The following is a 20,226-nucleotide window of genomic DNA, read 5'->3' as shown; positions in this document are numbered from 1 at the left end:
GTATACCTCTCTATCGCTATCTCCTTTTCAACTGCCTTCCTCTGTTTTGTCCAGCTTCTGGTGCATGTTGGCGAACCACCCGAAAGACGCAACGCAAACGTGGGTGGCGCAATTTTGAAGGGAATCAAAACATAAACCTTCGCACGATTGGGAGCTCCTCAAGAAGCGTACAGTTTTTTTTTCTCGTTCACACAAGGCAGCCGACGGGTTTTCCGACCGATCGGTTTTACAGAGGACCACCTCCCGGCGTGCGAGCGTTTGCCAAACGTGAACGTTAATTTCATGCTCATTGGCATCGCAGACACGCGGAATCGCTGGCTCATATTTCACTGCCACACACAAATGGTGGCTGAGTGATAATTTAAATTAATAAGAAAATCTTCTTCTTCTTCTTCTTCTTCTTCTTCGTAGTGTAAGGAGAGTGTAGTTTATCGTTCGGTTGGTTTGCCACACAACCGGAGAGAAGGAAAGATAATCCTGTTCGGTACGCCAAGGAGCGGGAAACTGTTGCTCACTTACGTGTACGCTTTGCCCAACGTGAACTGACCATCCAAACCCCCTCCCCGTTTCGCCCTTTTCGCTTTTCCCTTCCCTTTTCCAGTTTCGTTTCATACCGTGAACTTTTGCGTAGTTATGCGGCTCTGAAGCGCGCGATTAATTGAAATGACAAATAAAGCGCGATAAAGTGAAATTACATACCACGGCATAAAACTCTGCCAACCCAGAGTCCCGGAGGCATTTCTGTCTGCATCTCTCGCGTGTCGCCCGCCCACATGCCTTCTGGTGCGTATTTTGCAACAGATAGGTTTCTGTAATGAGCCTGCAAGAAACGGTACGAGCGCGGTACACCACACCGTCTTTCGGCCTTTAATCTTCAGCCGAAAGGAGGGGAAGGAGGGTATACCTGCTGGCGTCTTTACACTCACTCGTTGAGGGTGACCAATCCGATCAACAACACGCATGTGAACACCCCCGGGGGGAATGATGTAAGTGGTGGGTAGGACGGATGCTTTCGACGGTGCGAAACACAGTAGTTTGACAAGTTGTGGTTTAATCAGGAGCAAACCTGTCAAATGATCACATTACATTACATTACCCGCCCGATACCGATACCCCATGCGGAGGCCGTTTATTTGACAGTTGGTGGGCAACCTCGGCAGGGGTTCGGATGTTGATATGGCTCCAACCGGCCGCGAAATGCCACTTGGAGAAAGCGACAGTGTTTCACCATGGACTGATAAATATTTGCACATTTTTGAAGGAAGACGTCACGCTCATCTGTTAAAGTAACTTAAAGTAATAAATGGGTTTGATTATCAACTGACGGTGTCCGAATTTAACAACAATATTAGTTTTTATAATAATAAAAATTGGGGTCCGCGACAGCCGAGCGGTAGCGCCGGTTAGAAAATCGACCCATGAGCGCCGGGGCTCACCACCTCGACGGCGTGGGTTCGAATCCCAACCGAGACCGGACCCTCCCCTGTACGAGAGGTCTGACTATCCACGTACACATAGGGTAAAAAGTCTCGTAAGCCCTTTACAGGGCAGGCATGACCAACAAGGTCGTTACGCCAAGAAGAAGAAGAATAATAAAAATTGATAACACTGCTTGGAGGGTGAATTATAAAACTTTATTTCACATTTAATACTTAAAAAAAAAAAACGACGTGTAAAACGAAGCTAGTGTTTCTCTACTGTTCTTGGAGTTGTTGATTATGATGAATAAATAGAATCATATTGCATTAGTTACGCAAGCCATCGACTTTTAGATAGTTGAATTCAATACTACCATTCGTTTTAACTTGATCATATTGTTTTAAACGTACTTTACTATGGTGCATTTTTACAGTTTTTTTATTTGTTTTTACCTGACAGTGGGTCTAGTTACAAGTTTTGATTTATTTGTTTCATTTATTTATTTGTTTTATTTATTTCTTTTGAGTAAAACTGTACTTTTTATTTTAAACTTTTACTTTTCCTTTTTCAACCTTCAACCACCAGCGGAAACATGTATTTATCATGCTTTTCCCTATCGGTGCTGGCAAGGACAAACGCGGATCGCCAATCAACACTCGGTGAGTACACAAATAGACCGACTGGATGTAGACCTCATCCATCTCCCGACTGTTCCACCCGGTATAAGTACTTCTATAAACAGCGTTCCACAGAGCGGACCAAAATGTGCCAATCTATGCTCCAATGTGCGGTATATAATTAGTCGCGACTGGGAGGTGAAGGTATCGTGGTGAGCCCTACATCGACTTCGATCGAGAATGTCATCCACTTCTCTTTCGCAGCCGAGCAGAAACGGCCAGTGTCACTTATCGTTCGGAGTAACTTGAACTTCCTCGGAAAATCCTCCGATCTCGAAATTCTTTCCCATCGAGTGTCGGCTCCCTTGCCGCCCGTCCCTCGGTGGGTGTTTGTATTAATAATTCATATAATTACACGCTAATGACGCAATGCGCTCGGGCAAAGGAGAGATCACAACGGCGCAGTACTGACAGATCATGTTGAGACGCTCGATGCGTCCTCTCGTGTTGCTTTGCGCGGACAGGGTCGAGTTGGCGTTTTGTTTTGCCTTTTCTTCCACCCCGATGCACGATTAGAACACTGCGCACTGAATAGGACAACGCAGCCACCACTCCCAGCTCAAGGGAGTAAACATTCCTCGCCAAATCTGGACGGAGCGCCCGTTCGAAGCCATTATCGCGGAAGAAACCGCACTCAGAAGTGACTTTCAATATTATCATCCCGAACCTCTCCTCCACAACAGTCGAAATCGGGGAGCCTGTGCGTAAAGTGTGTCTGCAAGACAGTCCCAAATCAATTATGTGCCCCATTTTTGGGGCGGTACTAATTTTCTACCGGCATGACAGGCGCCGATCGGAGCTCGTTGTGAGCCGCGCGCTCCGCTACGATCGGAGCGACCTTTGGCAGGCGATTCCACGGTCCCGGTCCCGGTTCGGAGCCCAAGAAAAGTGTTCCATTCTCCGCCGCAACCCAAGTCCCATTAAATCATTAAGAGAGAGATTAATTGGCTGCCCTCGGTTGCGATCGATCGAGTTTTCAATCGAAGATCAAAATTATGATCGCAACCTGGGAGCTCAATCGTACGCTCGCCGCCTGATTTAGCTCCCCGCCAATGCGTTCGATAAGTGATTCCTGCTTCGGAAAAGGTTCCTTCGAGTGCTGTAAAATGTGTGTGTGTGTGTGTGTGTTCCCTTCCATTCGCCCGATACGGTCTCGATCGACATTTATCGGTGCTGGAATCGGCTCGGGAACTTGAGACACGTGCCCTTAGGCGTTGCATACTGCTCCGATCCGATCTAATGCACCACAGGGAAGGGAGCATTTGCAGAACGGTACACGACCGCATTTCTTGGCACAACCGGAAGGCGAAATCAATAAATCTTCCCCGAGCCAGAGTCGATCGAGGCGGACAGGGCTTCGCAGCAGGCTTTCGTTTTCAGATTATTGATTTATGTTTCTAGACTTACACAGCGATGATGCGATTATGTGCTCATTAAATACAGATCTTAAATGTTAATTTCAATCAGCGACAGTCTGTGGGAATCAACCTTTGTAATTAAGCCTTACATTTCTGATCCAATCTGTTACAATATGTTCTAAGCTTCTTCCAATATAACCATACATTCCGAGCCTATCATTCTCGATGGAGAAATTAATATTGTTCATTAAAAAAATCTTGAAACAGCAGCTTGAAAACAGCTTGCCTTATCGTCCTTCTAAAACGCGCTAACCATAAACGAAACATTCCTACGCACATAAACCGGGCGCGAGAAGTGAGCGTAAAATAACCGAACGTTCTCCAAAAAAGGGATCCTCCGCTCGTCGTGCAGTTTTGTTTCCAATTTGTTGCGAACAATCTGCCGATACGGTTGACGAGCGGTTTATGGCAGTGCGGCTGAAGGATGCGAAATAAATCATTGCCCGCTCATCGGCGTGTTTGGCTGATTTATTTCTAAACAAGCTAAAAACGGCGCCTCCCAAAGGCCGCAGCAGAATTTGTGATTTGTCCGCGTGTGTGTTTGTGTGTGTTAAAAAGAGCGCCACTTTGTCGGCGCAATATTTTGATCTTATCATCTGGTTCGACACATGTCATGATCTCGCAGCACGAAATCAATTCACTATCTCTTGACGAATTAGATTCCCCAGTGGCATACTCAGGCGGGGAATGTTAACATCTATAAGTGCCTCATCGATTCGATTCAGTTTGCCTTTTTGCTTCAATTTTGATGTTTTTTTTTTCCTCAAACAAAAATGAAATATGGAAGGAAAGCATCATGTTTCGCATTCAACAACGCACTATTGCCATTTGCAACCGATTTAAGATTACACGGTGGTTCAAAATATTATTATTTAATTATCAGCCCCGTTTTCTAGGCATCGACCAGAGAGAAACATCAAACATCAGCTGCTACGCTAACCAGAACCGGGAAGGTTATCAAGATGGACTACCGACGGCATGTTTTTCCCCTGGGCCCTCCGAGGCAAGGCAATAGCATTTCTAACGTACTGCTGACGTATTGACCTTAACATCCTTACTTCCATACGCCGCGCCATTTTTGCAGGCTACCAATTGCACCTTTCGCTGGAATTGCAAGAAACCTCACTTATTCACACTCGGAGAAAAGATGCGGTTATGCAAGAGGCTGCTAAATTCGTTGAGCTGTGATAGCAATCTTCCCAAAGCCTGCGTGCGTGCCGGATTAATATCGCCATTTCGTCCATCGTCGGACAGTAGTGTGGACGGGACGTAGTTTCAATTTGCTAATTTATGCTCCATCGTGGACCACTGGATGCTGCTGCAAACCCGCGTGCCTGCACGATTCGCACAGCTCCTGTCAAACGGCCTGTCAAACAAGTGATCTGTCAAAATGGGTTGTTACCATAGTGAGAGCAACACCCACACCCTCGCCGCGTGACGGTGAAATAATTGCATTTGACTAAAATAATGAGCATTTGGATGCAGGCTGTTTTACGGCACCGTGCTGCAGCAAGCACCGCAACTTTCAACTACTCTAATCTCGGGAGTCGTGAAAAGGAGCGGCCATTGTACAACGAGCAGCAAGGCATTGGGATTTACGATCGATTGACGAACGATTCGCAAGCAAAATTCACCCGGGACATTCCTTAGCGCAGGCTTCGAGACGTAATTCGAGCTATTTGTCTTCGGTAAAACCCGTCGTCCGCAGAGACACGCTCGGTCGACCAATTGCTTCGATCATCCGTTCGAAGTGGTTCCGACATGCAACAGCGGGGACTGGTTGCAACATTGCATCTTCACTGAAGAAATCGCCGATGCTGCATCCTAATTGACTGATCAAACAAACTGCAAACGGAACGGAAACGTAGGATCAGTCCACTCGGGTCGTGGTCTTTTACGACGTTTAATTACTAATCCGCTGATCACGGAAAAACTAGGTTAAGTAAGCGAGGTACTAGTGTAGTACAGTAGATCTAGCGATTGCTCGAAGAATGTGGGTTTGTTTAGATACTGAGCAATTTAGGTCAATCAATAATTAGTGCTTTCAATTATTGATCGGTAATATCTTATGTCAACTTTTTGTATATGAGATGCATACAATTCCACGGTTCAATCTATCGAATAATATTTTGTATATCGTTTACTTCTCTAATGAACTCTGATTTTCTTTATTAAGTAGGTAAGTACTACTAGATACTCATATCTAAACTTTGACCAAAAGGCTGTTAAAAGCATCATTTAACTTGTATTTGCAGATTTCTGCAGACATTCTATGAATTATAAATTCTGCAACAATTTTCCTGTTCAGTTGCAACAGTTGAGGCTGCTTTAAGGTCTGCTTCTTCAATATCGTTCATAATTCCATGTTTGCTTTCGCTCCCTAGGGCTCACCTGTCGATGCCCAATCGCAAACAGAACCCCCTTTTCATCCCGACCCAATCTCGCAGCTCTTGTGCCGATGCTGCGAAGCACGTGAAAAAGGAAAACCCCATTGATGTCGTCTCGCATGAGCATCTGACGGGAATCATGTCACTTAAAGACACCGTCATCGGTCCCCATCGTCGTCGTCTGTCGGTCGACTGGCCATGGTTCGACAAAACGGCTTGTCACCTTTCCGGTTTTGCCAGCCCCGAGACCCTTTCCCCTCGTGCTCCCCCTTTCTTCTGAGCCGTTCGAAGACAAAAAAGGAAACCAATCGGAGAAATGGTGGTTGATTCATTCATTCATCAACAGAAGCGGTCGACGGCTTCCATTCACAGATGCACTCGCAGATGCACAAACCTTGTCTGAGCCGGTTTTTTTATGCCCTCCTCTGTTGTGTTTACCTGAAATGCCAGGAGAGAGGTTTCGAACGAAACTGCACGCCGATGCAGTTGGGAATAAGAAGGGAACACGGGGACCTCTTCCAGCGTCGAACGTCGATGATGTATTTCTACAAATACCTTTCTTCCCGTTTTACTTAGTAAGACGCTGGTTTTCGCCGTTCATAGTTTCGTTTGCACCCCGCTATGTCCCAACACTTCCACCTCCTCTCGGGAAAGTGTCCATTCCATAAACGGGGCATGTTTGTCTCCCCCCGGCAGACTGAAGACGCTGGAAGAATCGCTTTTCACCATTAAGCACGGGGGTACCTCTCAATTTTCGATTATTGCCGGGGCCCTACGTGAAACTCCGCCAACTCCGAGGGCTGATTGGGGCTGTTCAGGGCCACTTTAACGTGCACTTCCTTGACCCACCCCCTCCGCCTGCGGCCCGAATGCCTCTGGGATGCTAAGAGCGAATGCAATCAAACCCCCTTCGCTTCTAACCTGCCGATAGCGCTTCGGTTAAAATCGGTTAAAAGCTTTACTATATGCTTTGTGTTCCTGGCGCATTTTCCAACGTCCCCTCCCCGCCTTCCCTCTGTGCCTATATGCTGGTCAGTTCAAGTGTCGCGGCAGTAACCCTGGCGTATCCGATTATCGTACGTCAAGGAAGCGGAGGGAGTGGGATGGAGGCCGATTGTATCAAAGTGCGTGCAAATAAAGTGGCAGTTTGAAATCGAATGGCGAAAATCCTCGAGCAAACAATGATAATACTTTGATTTGACTGCAATTTCTTTAAGATAACAACCATAGATAAGATAGCAGAATATTGTCAGCCACTCAGAACGGGTCTTGGAAAAATTATCGAATATAATGTCAAACGACAACATACTTAGAAAAGTGATATGATATCATTTTTAACGCGAAATTATGTCATAAGAAAATAAATTTCCTATCACCCTCGCCGATTTTTTTCCCAAAAATAAATCCATTAATCGAGCATTTCGATCGGTAAAACTCGGTCGGTAGCTTTTATTGCTGTATTATTTTGCAATCAAAATTATCGTTTCCGTGTACCATAAGTCGTAATTTATTTGGTTTGCGTGGCTCAGTGAGAGTCAGAAAATAAGAATCGAATGAGTATGGCTGAAGTATTTGTGATTTCTCATGCTATACTTTAGTAAGGAATAATGATAAGCCCGTCATCAAACTGAGCTACATTAATTATATCCAACAACTGAAGACTATTTTCCTAACTCACATTGTATGTTTTGTAAAGTTGTGTAATTCAGATTCAAATGCATGAATCTCAATGATTCATTGCGTATTAGAGATTCATGAATCTTTTGATGAGAGATTCATGAATCCCAAAGATGATACATCATCTGATGATAAGTGAGGAGCAAAAAATGAATGAAATGTGGAGATTTATCAAAGATCCATGAAAGATTTCAAGATTGGTATCCCAAAAGATTCATGAATCCATCTTAAAGATTCATATGAATTAATCTCGCCAAAAGATTCATACAGCACAACACTAATATTTTTATTTTTTCAAATAATATATAAATTTAGAAGAGCACATTTTATCCCAAATTCATGGAGGGATTACATCCGCGTCGTTTTTCATCGCGACTGTCAGCTGCAGACATTGACCTCAATGTTCCAAAACCAGCCGCAAAGGTCAGATCGGTCGATCCAGTGTGCAATCGACAACATCCGCACCTAATAACATAATCCTGACAAAACGGGTTATAAACACGACCATACCAACATGCAGCAGACGTTCTTCCGTTCTAACGATCCGCCGACGGACGGCGTTCGATGGCGGAAAATCAGAAGATTGAGCTGATGCGGTTTCGGTTTCGGTGGATTCACAATAGAACCCCATGGCGCAGACAGGGCGGGCTTGACACAATTTGCCTACCGTAACATGACCTCAGCGAGTGATCGCGGTTCATTGATCGAGTTAATGCGGCCTTTTTTTGGATTCTGTCTGCAATGTTTGCTTTTTGTTGTTATTTATTGCATTCCTATGTTTTCCGAGGGAAGCTAAGGTTGCTTTGGTTTTACTTTTTGCTTTTTAATTCTCTACACCAAACATTGGCATGCTGATTTGATTTGGTTGTTTTTTCGTTTTGTCACCACTCAGTAGGCCTCTTTTTTTACTCTACCTCGTGTCAATCGTACAACAGCAAACCAGATTTGTTGGGATGAATCTTTTCCTATCTTTTTTTCGGTTTAGCTCCGTTCCGAATCAAACCACAGAACTCCCGAACAAATGCCGCTTAGCATGTGCACGAGGGGTTTTGTTTGGCCAACAAATAGTCCCCGACAGATCACGATCGCGTCACACCGTCGTCAACCGCGCCGAGAAACCAGAGCCGGCCGACCGGCCAGAGAAGTGCGCCCTAGAGTGCGATGATCAAGTGGAAAACCATCGAAAAACACTCAACACCCCTCGATCCACCGTGCGCATCACCTCCACCGTCGTTCACATGGTGTGTTTTCACATGTGTTTCCAATATGTTTCCCGGCTCGGGTGAATAAATAACTCGGGCACGCTTCAATGGGACGCCGCACCGAATGCCATCCGGTTGCATAAATGCGAAACGGGAAACGGTCCGCGATCATATGTTGCCGCCTGCGTCTCATGGAACGTCGTTTGCGAGGTTAGTCTGCCAAAATGTTACTAATAGCATTTCCGATGTAATCGAAAATTTGATTGCCTGCTTTAATTTGCAATTAATTCGCCAAACGTATCTGCCAAAGTTCCATTAAAATATTTCCAAAAATAACTTTCTCTGCTTTGGAATTTCATGATGTCATAGTGATTGGCGCTTTTCTGTAAACTTTTCACTCCCCAAACTTCTTTTGAACTTTGCTACCAGTTTGAGGGTGCATCATGCAGCCCAGAATGGGGTGTCCGAACGGAGCCGGGTGCAGTGGCGGATTTAACGGTGCGCGGACTAAGCGGCCGCGGGGGGCCCCGAGCTCGCAAGGGGCCCCGAATCTTTTGAGGCCAAGTTCGTAATATTTATATTTAATCATATATTCTATAGACTTTATCAATTTTCCTGTATCCGTTGACAATTTTACTTCTTCTTCTTCTTCTTCTTCTTGGCGTAACGACCTCTTGGTCATGCCTGCCCGTTAAGGGCTTACGAGACTTGTTTCCCTGTTGTACGTGGATAGTCAGTCCTCTCGTACAGGGGAGGGTCCGGTCTCGGTTGGGATTCGAACCCACGCCGTCGAGGTGGTGAGCCCCGGCGCTCATGGGCCGATTTTCTAACCGGCGCTACCGCTCGGCTGTCGCGGACCCCCTGACAATTTTACTGTATCCTATTAAAATTAATACAAAGAATAATGAAAGAATGATCTGGTATATAATTAGAGTAACAGAATAAAAATGTTTTATAGTTAATAAATTGGTAACAAGCATGTATTTCCATCAAAACAACAAGATTTTGGAGTATATCAGGCATAGGACTAAAATAACGCGTTGAAAACGTTAAAAAGTTTCATCCAACTGATATTTAGAAATGTGTTTGACGTAATCTGTTAGATGGTGCCATACATTTGACAAAGCTGCATACAATTTTAGATGAAAATCGTTATTCATTCTTACACGAGGAAGTAGTTAAAACTAATATTTTCAACGGATCTTAATGAGGGAAGTAAAATTATATAACAATGCTACCCTAATTATTGAATAAGAATTGTTAGAAAAAATTGATAAAATCACATTTTGAAGAGTCCACCAGAAAACTTATTGATTGTAGGACAAAAGTAATATCTAACATTGATTTTGTGGAAAAGCGTATAAACAAGACGAAAATTTATCATATTTTTGCGATGGGGCCCCGTTTATTTTACCGCTTAGGGCCCCCATGAGTGTAAATCCGCCACTGGCCGGGTGTTAATATTCTGCAACTCCACCGGGAGACTGGTTCGGTTACACATTGTACATTTGCTTGTTGCAGTTAATGGTTGCCGCTTGTCGCCTTCTTTCCTGCGGTATGGAGAGAAGAACCATGCTCAGCTACCATCCCCCGGGTGCACACAGAGAGTAAAGCATACAACCAGGAACCGAAAGTAACCAGAAGCGTGAATTTTCTGCGCACGCAAGCCAACCATAACCCCGCGAAGGGAAGCCCCACGACCGCGACGATCAGTTAACTCTGGTTGCCGCTGCTCCCTGACCGAAACGAACCAGCCGCCAGCAGCTCCATTGGCGACCGAAAGGACGGTCACGTCTTGGAAAGGGGCCGAAACCGCGGCACGACAGTTGACCGAAATTAATTTCGGCCTCTAATTGGCACTGGTAATTTCTGCTGTCAACAGTGAATGCATCTAAGTTTTTGAAGGAGGAAAGCCACGCAAGTGAAGATGGTGATGGGGAAGAAGGAGGTGGGGAAAACCACCCAAGCCACAGTGTACAGTAGTTTCTGCCTCTTTTAGTTGTGCGGGATTACACCGTGGACTTCACACCTCACGTTTGTACAGCGTCATCCAACGGCAGACGTCAGCGCCGAAGTCCACGACACTTGAGCGCTTGAGAGGATCGTTTTCGTGGGCGAGACGAATTTTGCACTCTGCACCCTCGCAGTTGTAGCATTTTATATAAAGCCCCAACATCACGGAGCACATGAGTCAAGTCGATGTTTTTCCCCTACTTACCCTTGAAAAGCTCTGATGACGTTTGGTTCCGGATCTAAAGATATCTTATTGCCCTAGTGCACGTTCGACAGGTCGGAGTGATATTAAAATCTATGACCCAAGCCGCACACTTATCGTGCTTGGCGCTGCGGCTCGCCTATCAGTACCTGCGCTACACACGAGGTATATAAATATGAGGTCATAAAACTTGAAGAACCATACTCGAAGGCACGCAGCGTCGCTGGGGAATTTCAACCCACACCACCTGGGAGCACTTTTCGGGGCACTTTTTGCGTTTTGGTGCAATTGTTGTTTTCTGCCACTCTTCACGTAGGACGAGAACTCCAGCACTCTTTACATCGGTAAACAGGCAACAGGCACCATGCAATTTTAAAAATTGCACACACTTTTCCTAGCCGAAGCCTAGCACAACCGTTATCAAATCCGGAAGCTGAACCAGTGGTTACCTGAAATACCTTCCGCGAGATTATACTCTTCGCGAAAGTGTTTCGTAATACCCGTCGTGGACCGGCTTAAAGTGTTGTAGACGGTGCACTTGACAACACTTGGTTTTTTTTTCAACATACGCCCGCGTTCTCTGCACCTTCCGTGCGCCGCCAACAGCCGGCCTACACTAACCAGACACTTTACACACCTCCACAAAACCTTCTGGCCAGTCGGGCCTTTTTTTTATACTCGCAAACCGTTCGTCGAAGTGGACATACCCGAAAGTCGACAAAGTGTACCGTGCGCGAGCTTTAACGAGCTGTTTCGTTGTGTCTCCCCTTAACGGACGAACCGAACTGCTGAACCGATCCGTTCGAGTGGAGCCAACCGACTGAGGCGGAAGCACCGTCTGAACCCTTTAGTACAACCTGCAGTCGCCCGGTACGCAGGCGCGATCTCTGAGATAGTCGTTCGCTCAAAGCGTTCTCACCGACACGCTCCCGTTGGGGGCTCCAAAAGGGGAGCTTGCTCTTTCCGTGAGATGCTGATGATGCTGGGGAAAGGTGATCTCGCTCTCTGTCTCTATAGCCCCAAGTTTGATCATTAGACCAAAGCGTTATCGGAATGAACGCGGGTCCTGGAGAACACCCCCATTCAGAAGAGGATCAAATTTCACCTATTTTAAAACTCTTCAGACGAACATCCCCTTCATTGAGATTATAAAAAAAAAATATGTGGAATATTGACAACCGGCTTCTTCGATCGCAGACACAAAAAATAAATAAGAAGAGTTATCTCGATAAAAACTAATTCCAACAGCCATGTCTTTTAACGTTAGTAGGTTCAAGAGATAATACCATAAGCCTTGTTACGAAAAATATTATGGAAAGCACATTTCTGCGAATGGCTTACGCTTTGTCTACCGATAATCCCTCCGTTAAGTCAAATTCGGTCGATTTAATAAATGGATACATTTATTATTTTAGCTTATAGGATAGAACCAAGATTAAAGTTCAGTTATAGTTTCTGGTCAAACGTTGGTTTTGTTTTTCGTTTTTGGATAAGATAACTGACCCAAACCAATTCCTGATAAAGTTGAAGTGGTCTGCGGTAAATTAAATGAGTTATCTTTAGATATCTTGGCGCCAGCATAATTCCACGGAAGGGAAATTGATTTATGAGCCGAAGAAGCGATATGTGGAACAACCGTGTGCAGCAGGTTGAGATTAATAACAAGTACGAAAAATGTAAAATAATATGTTATCATTTTTCATGCGAAAAATGATATCCCTGGTAGGATAAAAAAAATGAGCCGAAGAAGCGATATGAGGAACAACCGTGTGAAACATTAATAACGATTGTAAACAATCTAAATTGATTTGTTATAATTTTTAACGCGAAATGATACAACAGGTACATCCACCCACGCCAATTTTTCCCAAAAATCGTCAAAATAGTATTCCAATAGATTGAGTAATTGATACAAGTAGAACCTTGTGAACCTATCAATTGATAACGATTAGTTTTATATACTCATTAAAAGCACGTATAAAATATATTTCGCGGATTTTTACTCAATATTTACAATACATCAACGACTGCAGCGTGTGCACTCTAACCTAGGCGTCCTCCTCAAACCGATGCCAAACGGAGATCGGTGAGCCCTTGTACTCGATCATCTTCCTCCACTGGTCGTCCATGGTCGGATTGGACTGGCGTGCCATCGGGCCTAGAAACACCGTACCGAGCCGTATCTTCTTGCCCACCTTGCTCTTGGCCGCCAGACCTATCTTGATCGAAAGGTTGTCCAGCGTTGTCTCGCCGCACAGTGGAACCACAAGCGTACAGTCATCCGCATTCCAGCGGCTCGAGAGGGCCGGTCGGAACGGTTCCGATTTCCAGCTGGCCGTCAGGATCTGGTGCTCGAGCACCGTCGTCTTTAGGTAGACCTTCTCCGCAATCTCCTCGAAACCCTCTTTCACCCGAATGCTGCAGCGCACCTTCGCGGTCGAGATCTTTAGGCACAGGCCGCGCTGGTTTTTGTCCTTGTTCTTGACGCTCCGCACGATCTTCCGGACGTCGAAGCTGAAACGATTTTTGTGCGAGGTCGTCGTTGGGACCGGTGATCCGTTGCAGTACGCCCGTTGGCTCTCGAAAGGGGTCGCCTTCGGTCCGTCCGAGCTGGTGGAGCATAGCGACAAGGGTGACGTTGGTGGTGACGAGTAAGGACCATCGATGTTGAAGCTGCAATCCTCGCGCGACGTATGCTTCGTGTCGATGTGTACCTCGGTGTAGTCGCACAGCTGTAGTGTCACTTCGACCTCCCCACGGGTTGCGACCTGAAAAACGGAAAAAACACGATTACATCAAACCGGGGTTCATTTAGCTTCCGGGACGTTTCCCACTGGGAGAAAGTGGAGAAGGAAAGCAAGAAGAAACTTAAGGTGCTCGATAGTTGTTAGCTACATTTTTGCATATCCCCATTAAGACTCATCATACGCGATGCAATTATCTTCTCTCGCAACGAAAAAGCGCATTTGAAGACCGATCGTTTGGTCTTAATTATTTCGGGGGATTGTTTTTTTTCTCCAAACGCAATTAATCGCCCCCAAAAAAGGCAATGTTCAGTGAAGCAAGATGTTTTTTTATTCACTCGGTTTTACGCACGTGAACCATTCCATGATTTAATTAAGTACGCCACATTGCACCATTCCGGATGGAAACGTTTGATGTTTTGAATACAACGTTACGGGACGTTAGTTCCGTCGGAGCTTTCTACTACAATTTCTTCCCTTGTGCTCAGGTCGGACAATGGAGGATTTAAAGAATACCACTGCTGAAGAAAGACGAATTAAGCAAAGGCGAGTGTTATTGAAGAGGAAATTAACAGATTTTCCATCATCATTGAATATCTGGCAAAAGACAAACTCACTGTTGGCTAACAGTCCATGTTGAAGGGGAGAAACAACAATGAAACAAAAAAACTACGGAAACAAGTAAATTAAGTACTGAAGGCTTAGCTAGATTTGCGCGAGCCGCTTCTGTTTACACTGGGAACAAAAGACATAAACCAAATAAAACGGTAAAGAGATCCGTTTGCGTGACATTTTAATTTCACCCAACATTTATGAGGTGGCCGAACAGTATGTACCCAACTTAAAGGAAATTAAGTAACTGAGCTCATGATTCACCGTGCAGGTTTAGTGACGTAAAGCAAAGAATTGCAAAGTAGAAATCGAAATCAATAACGGTTTTTTTCCATTTTAAAATGTTATTTTTAGTAACACAATCTTCGTTATAACGCTGTAAAAACTGTATTAGCTTGAAAGCCCTTTTGCAATTTTTGATTCAGTTGATCCAAAGATATGTTTTAATAGCTGAAAATTATATCCTTTTCAAAGAACTGTTGGCACAAAGAAATATTCAACAATGGAAAACTCCTTCAAGCTACCTAGCACTAGAAAAAACAACGTCAAATACATCCTAACAATTACGGGCACTTTCACAAAGAGTTCGATTTTGGTCGATCTTTCCCATGGCCTTAAGCGGACCCTTTTTGCGCATTAGCCCCGACCGTAATTATGATCCTGCATAACAACAGTTTCTTCACACCTCGTTAAAACCACCACGACGAGGGATAAATCGTAACAGGTTATTACTTAAAACGGGTGGTTCTCTCTCCCGCCCCGTGTTTGCTGCCTAAAGAAAACTTTTATGGCGTTTCGACAACCGCACAAAAAGTGCGCCTTCCGGAAGTGTAGATGATTTCTCGCGTAAAATCGAAAGTGATCCAATTGCGCCAGTTTATGGCCCCTGGCAGGTGTAAGCTGCAAATGTCTCTATGCAGTTTCACGACTAACAAATCGCCGCAATCCGCTTACAGTAGCTGTGAAAGCCGCCATCATAGATACTAGTCAGGTATCGGAGGAGGGCGCAACACATTTTCACTGATTGCAGATATGAAGAAAACCTTAGTGTATCACATATCGTGCGAATGATTTTCCATCGACTGGCCTATGCTCACCGAAGGCAGACACAGAACCATCACGTTGGACACACTTTCCATTTCCGGAAGCAACATCTCTTTCACCGCGCCCGGTTACGCTTCATTCGAGATTATCGAAACTAATTGTTCGTTGGTACGCTCGCGGATTGAGAAAAGTGAGCTAAATGCGTGTTTTTTTTAGTGAGCTACATTTTTAATCAACCATAAAATATTACCCAACAAATCGTTCAAACCGAACCAGAGGGAAATGATAAAAAAGCTCCACCAAAAATTCCCCACAGCAGTACACTTACGGTGATTCGCGATTCTGCCGACGGCTGTGTGACGGTGATGTCTTTCACCGGGAGCCACAGCTCTTCCGTAGCGTACGTGCCTCCCGATCCGTTCCGGCTGCCGGAGCCACCCTTCTGCACGCTCGCAAACGAACGCGAGTCGAGAAAGTACGTCACCGAGCCCAGATTACGCTGGCTTTCGCTCGTGGTCAGCAGCTTGAGGTTTTGCTTCTGGTCGAAATTGGTGTGCCGGTCCGTGGCCGGCTCGATATCCTTGACCAGCTTCCCGATCACCGGTTTATCCTTCAACCGCTGGCTGCCCTGCCGGATGAAGGTCATCGTTTTGCTCTTCAGCGTCGAGGTGTACTAAGGGCAAGAGGATAATGATATCGGTGATGATTGATTTGGTAATGGCGGTGTTTCCGGCTTACCCCAGGTGGCAGTTCCAGAAGGGCGAATACGGTGAAGACTACAAACTTCCCGTTGAAGAACTTCTCCGGAAGTGACTGCGTCGGGACGTCCTTTGGCTTTTCGTTCTTTTTCACCCGAAAGGAGGACCTTAGAAAATGTAAAAAAGAATAATGCTGTTGATCAAAAATGTTCAGTTCAATTGAAAACCCCCACACCACATACTTATGGCTATCGACCAGCGGAAAGCGAAACGTTTCGTCAAACGTTGGCCACGACGTCGTCTGGATGCCGGAGTCGAACTTCATGGCGCCGGGGAAAAGCTTCACCTTCACCATGTATCCCTCGACGCTTTTGAGCCCGAAGCTGCTCGGTAAATGGCGAGCGCCGATCAGTTGCACGTGAAGCTCCGGATCGTTGCCGTTCGTGCCATCGCCAGCCGAGCCGCCGGCATGTAGGCAAAGCTTGAAGCCGACCTGCGGCTCCATCGGTGGGTTTGTGTCATTGTTGTTCACCCGGTTCGCCACCCCGGTGTTGAGCGGTAGAAATGTTTTCAGCTTTTTCATTGTCACTTCGCCCTGCTCAACACGTGCGTGCAAGGTTCACGATCTTATGATCTCATACTACTTCTACCTGTTGGCAGGGAGAAATAAAGAAAACATAATCTATGACTCACGCGAAGGACGGGTTGATGAGGTAAACCGGTTCAGAGCCTTATTGAAATTCACAAACAATAACAGTACAGGGTCATTCCAGTGGGATTAGCTTACTCATCGCAAAAACGAAAGAACCTCTCAGTTGATATAATCGACGGGAAAACGCATCACTTCAAATCAAATTATGAGCAATATTCCACTACCTACAGGTAGCCAACCAGCTTCGTCAATAACAGCCTTATAGGGAGGTTTTGAATATGTAATAATTTAACAGTTGACTATCTCAACCCACATTGTTTTACGTCACGGGCTATACACTTGTTTGCGTGCTGTAAACATCCACACAGCATCCGGAAACACTTTTCCGTCGCTTTCGAACACGGATCAAACAAACGTTTCACAACGTGGTAGGCCATTATCACACGATCAATCTCAGTGCAAAGTTTCTTCAACTTCAGCTCATTAACACCATCGGAATCAATGCAACAGCGAGGAGAAACAGCCGTAAACACAACAACCAAGTCAGTAGCGATAGCAACCGGTTGAGGTGATGTGTAGTTATGCACTCAACTTCCAATCCAAACACACTCGCAAAACGATCCTTCAAATAACTTTGTACACTCGATACGATATGTTACACAACGCACCGGGATTTCAAGGACGCACACAGCAGTAGTAGGCAACATATTCCATCTGATGCTAGGTGTGTTTTCTTATCCTCGTTACTCCGCAATGTTATCTAACGTAATGCGGCCATTACTGCAGGGCACAGGGTCACCTTTTCCGGTGCGAGACCGTGTCGTTGTCAAGTTGAAAGTGTAGAATTCACTGCTTCTGAATAACACCTCATTATACAATGTACGGTTTTACTTATGTTCACTTGATCCTTTTAAAAATAAGCGTAATAGTATTTGCATCCGTTTACTAACTTACTTGTCCAAATACTAACACACTTGCTTAAATAAAACATCATCGATTTTAAAATTAAAAAGAAAACCTAAAGTATGTTTTTTTAATCTTAGGTTTGTCATTTGTAGAAGATTGTCCTACTAGTCAAATTTAAAATATTTATTTTTAGTAGCGATATTGTAAAAATTCAATTTTAGTATTTTTCTATACATTTTTTTAAATTTTAGAAGAAACCAACTTCGTGAAACTGTATTTATCTACCGAAAGGTTTTGAACACATTTATCACACACATTAGGATGTATGTTTCTTTAGCGTTGATCCAAACACTGGTGTGAGGCTCGAAAGTTGTATTCACTTTATCACATTTATAAACGTGGAATCTGTTCTACATGTTGAGTAATAACCGTTTTTCACGCACGTGTTCTATTTTATTATCTACGTGTTAATAACAGTACACCGTTCTACCAAGCTACTGCAAATTGAGCAACCATCAACTGGCGTCTTTTCAGTCCCAGCGCACTCGAGAGATACATTCGCACACCGAACGACGCCGAAGCCATTGATTCATTGAAGAAGCACTGATAGCAACCAATAAGCGTCCAAAACCCCGCGTGCCCATCAGCCACGATTCCAAAGAAACCGCGAGATAAAATTAAGCGGATGTTGCCAAGATGCGGTTCAATTGAACCGAGTGCACTCGGAGTCACCGCACAAAACAATTGAACCTCACGTCGTGGAGGACGCCCTCCGTGCATGTGTGTAGTCGCGGGCCTTGTATTCGTTGGCCTTTTTCTATCCACGTTTCTCACCCAGCAAACGTTGTACTATTTGCGTATCTCGTGAGAATGATCACACGAGCTGGGTTGCAAATATATATATCCAGTATCAAGGATCGAAGAATCTGTTTTGTTGGTGAAAAAGCACAGTCTAGCCTCACGACGGAATGTTCGATATCTGATTTATGCGCCACGTGTACGGTACAACGGTTAAATACAATTCTGATCACGTTCAAAATTCCCAGAATTCAAAAACTCTCTTGACTAAGGAAGTCTAATTTACTTAATTTTTTGTTCACTATTCTTTTACTTGGTTTGATTTCTACAAACGAAAATAAAATAAATAATTTAAAACTCTACAATATGGGTTCTAAATTCCCGTCACGTTCTTTTTCCAACTTCCAAGATGAGTTCATCCATTCTCGATCACTCGGTACGGACTGTTTGAATAATTAATTGACTCCATTTAGAAGCGGTAGGTTCTTCTCCGGCAGCCGTCGTGTCGAGCAGCAAATGATGCGAGTAAACGTTTTGCGCATACACACATTCGCACAACAGCATGTAGATTTCGTGACAACGTTTGCTACTACCTCCAGTATCCCTCCGACGCCTCGTTCTACTTCTTGGGTTACACTTCACGCTGCGGTTCCGTGACGCAAATGCATCGAAAATGGCTCTCGACCCACGACGCGGTATACGTACAAAAGGGTGCCTATTGCACACGCAAGGAGGTCAGTAACGAATTGGGCATCGCCAAGAAGACACCACCACCCACCTCCACGGCCATTGACGTTGATTGTTATTGAGTACACTTTTCTATTACACACATTTTTCAAACCGAGCCAAGGCCTTGAAGTGATTGTCACCGAGAGGGCACATAGTACGCCGCGACCGCGCTTATCATATTGCAAATACACTTCACGGTTCACGCACAGACACCTCCAACAACGCCCGAGACCGCGCACGTCTCGTCGCCACTGTGGCCGGTAAATTAATATTTAAATTTAGTGCATTCTTATATCTGAATGAACTGTTGTGGTCTGCCATCGCCCTTAGCATCGTTGATTTTCTTCTTTTTTTGCCGAACCGAACGCACACACTTCATGCTTCATGGCAGTTTATCTTGTGGAAAAAAACGAGGAAAGGTAGGTCATTCCCGTGACCAGCGAGTTAAGTTGGCTTATCTGCCAAATTCGGTGCTGGACATTGGAATGGCGATTATCCAATTGACGACAATGCGGGCTCCATTCAGCTCCTCCAAACCGGCTCCTTAGCAAATGCATCTACCCCCTTAGTGCCGTACAAGCAGAAGATACTCACGACTAGCAATGATTACAGCGTGGTGGACACCGTCCGGTAGAAATCCGCGGGACACGTACTACATTCGCCGGGGACTAAAACATACTGGGCCAGTAAGTAGACTAAACGTTACTACTGGAGGTGCCACTGGAGAACCGACACCTCACGAAGAGCGAACAGCAAAGGCGCAAGAGCGCAAATTCACAATGAGAGAGATGTTTTCGCGTCACCACGTTCTCAGTAAGGTAATGTGGGGCAACATGCCCCCCTTAAGCGGAAAGTATTAATTTCTTTCACTACATTCATTCCAAAAACATTACAAATGTTTATAGTTGGATTCCTAAACATATTTTTTATGTACAAAAAACATAAAAAACCACATGAAACTTATCCATTTTTTTCTTTTGTTAAAAAAGGTTTTCGAAGGGCCTTTTGGTTTTTATTCCGTTGACAGTTGTGGGACAAGATGACCCGA

General features: G+C 44.8%; 1 protein-coding gene across 1 annotated transcript; it reads right to left on the bottom strand.

Annotated features, from left to right (window-relative positions):
* Window positions 1–13,043: 13,043 nt before the first annotated feature.
* Window positions 13,044–16,676, bottom strand: LOC131294603 (uncharacterized). The gene is made up of 4 exons (XM_058322649.1): window positions 16,336–16,676; window positions 16,134–16,260; window positions 15,718–16,068; window positions 13,044–13,763 (listed from the first exon to the last, which is right to left on the bottom strand). Exons 1-4 carry the CDS (start codon window positions 16,674–16,676, stop codon window positions 13,044–13,046), a joined length of 1,539 nt encoding a protein of 512 aa, XP_058178632.1.
* Window positions 16,677–20,226: the final 3,550 nt, after the last annotated feature.

This window comes from Anopheles ziemanni, chromosome 2, assembly GCF_943734765.1.
Source record: "Anopheles ziemanni chromosome 2, idAnoZiCoDA_A2_x.2, whole genome shotgun sequence".
NCBI classification, from domain to species: Eukaryota; Metazoa; Arthropoda; class Insecta; order Diptera; family Culicidae; genus Anopheles; species Anopheles ziemanni.
This window is presented reverse-complemented; position numbering and strand designations above follow the sequence as displayed.

Coding starts and splice junctions, on each gene's coding strand:
- LOC131294603 (XM_058322649.1), bottom strand. CDS start 16,676: ATGAAAAAGCTGAAAACATTTCTACCGCTCAACACCGGGGTGGCGAAC. Junction 16,261..16,335: donor CCGCTGGTCGATAGCCATAA/GTATGTGGTGTG, acceptor ACATTTTCTAAG/GTCCTCCTTTCGGGTGAAAA. Junction 13,764..15,717: donor AATCGCGAATCACCGTAAGT/GTACTGCTGTGG, acceptor TCCGTTTTTCAG/GTCGCAACCCGTGGGGAGGT.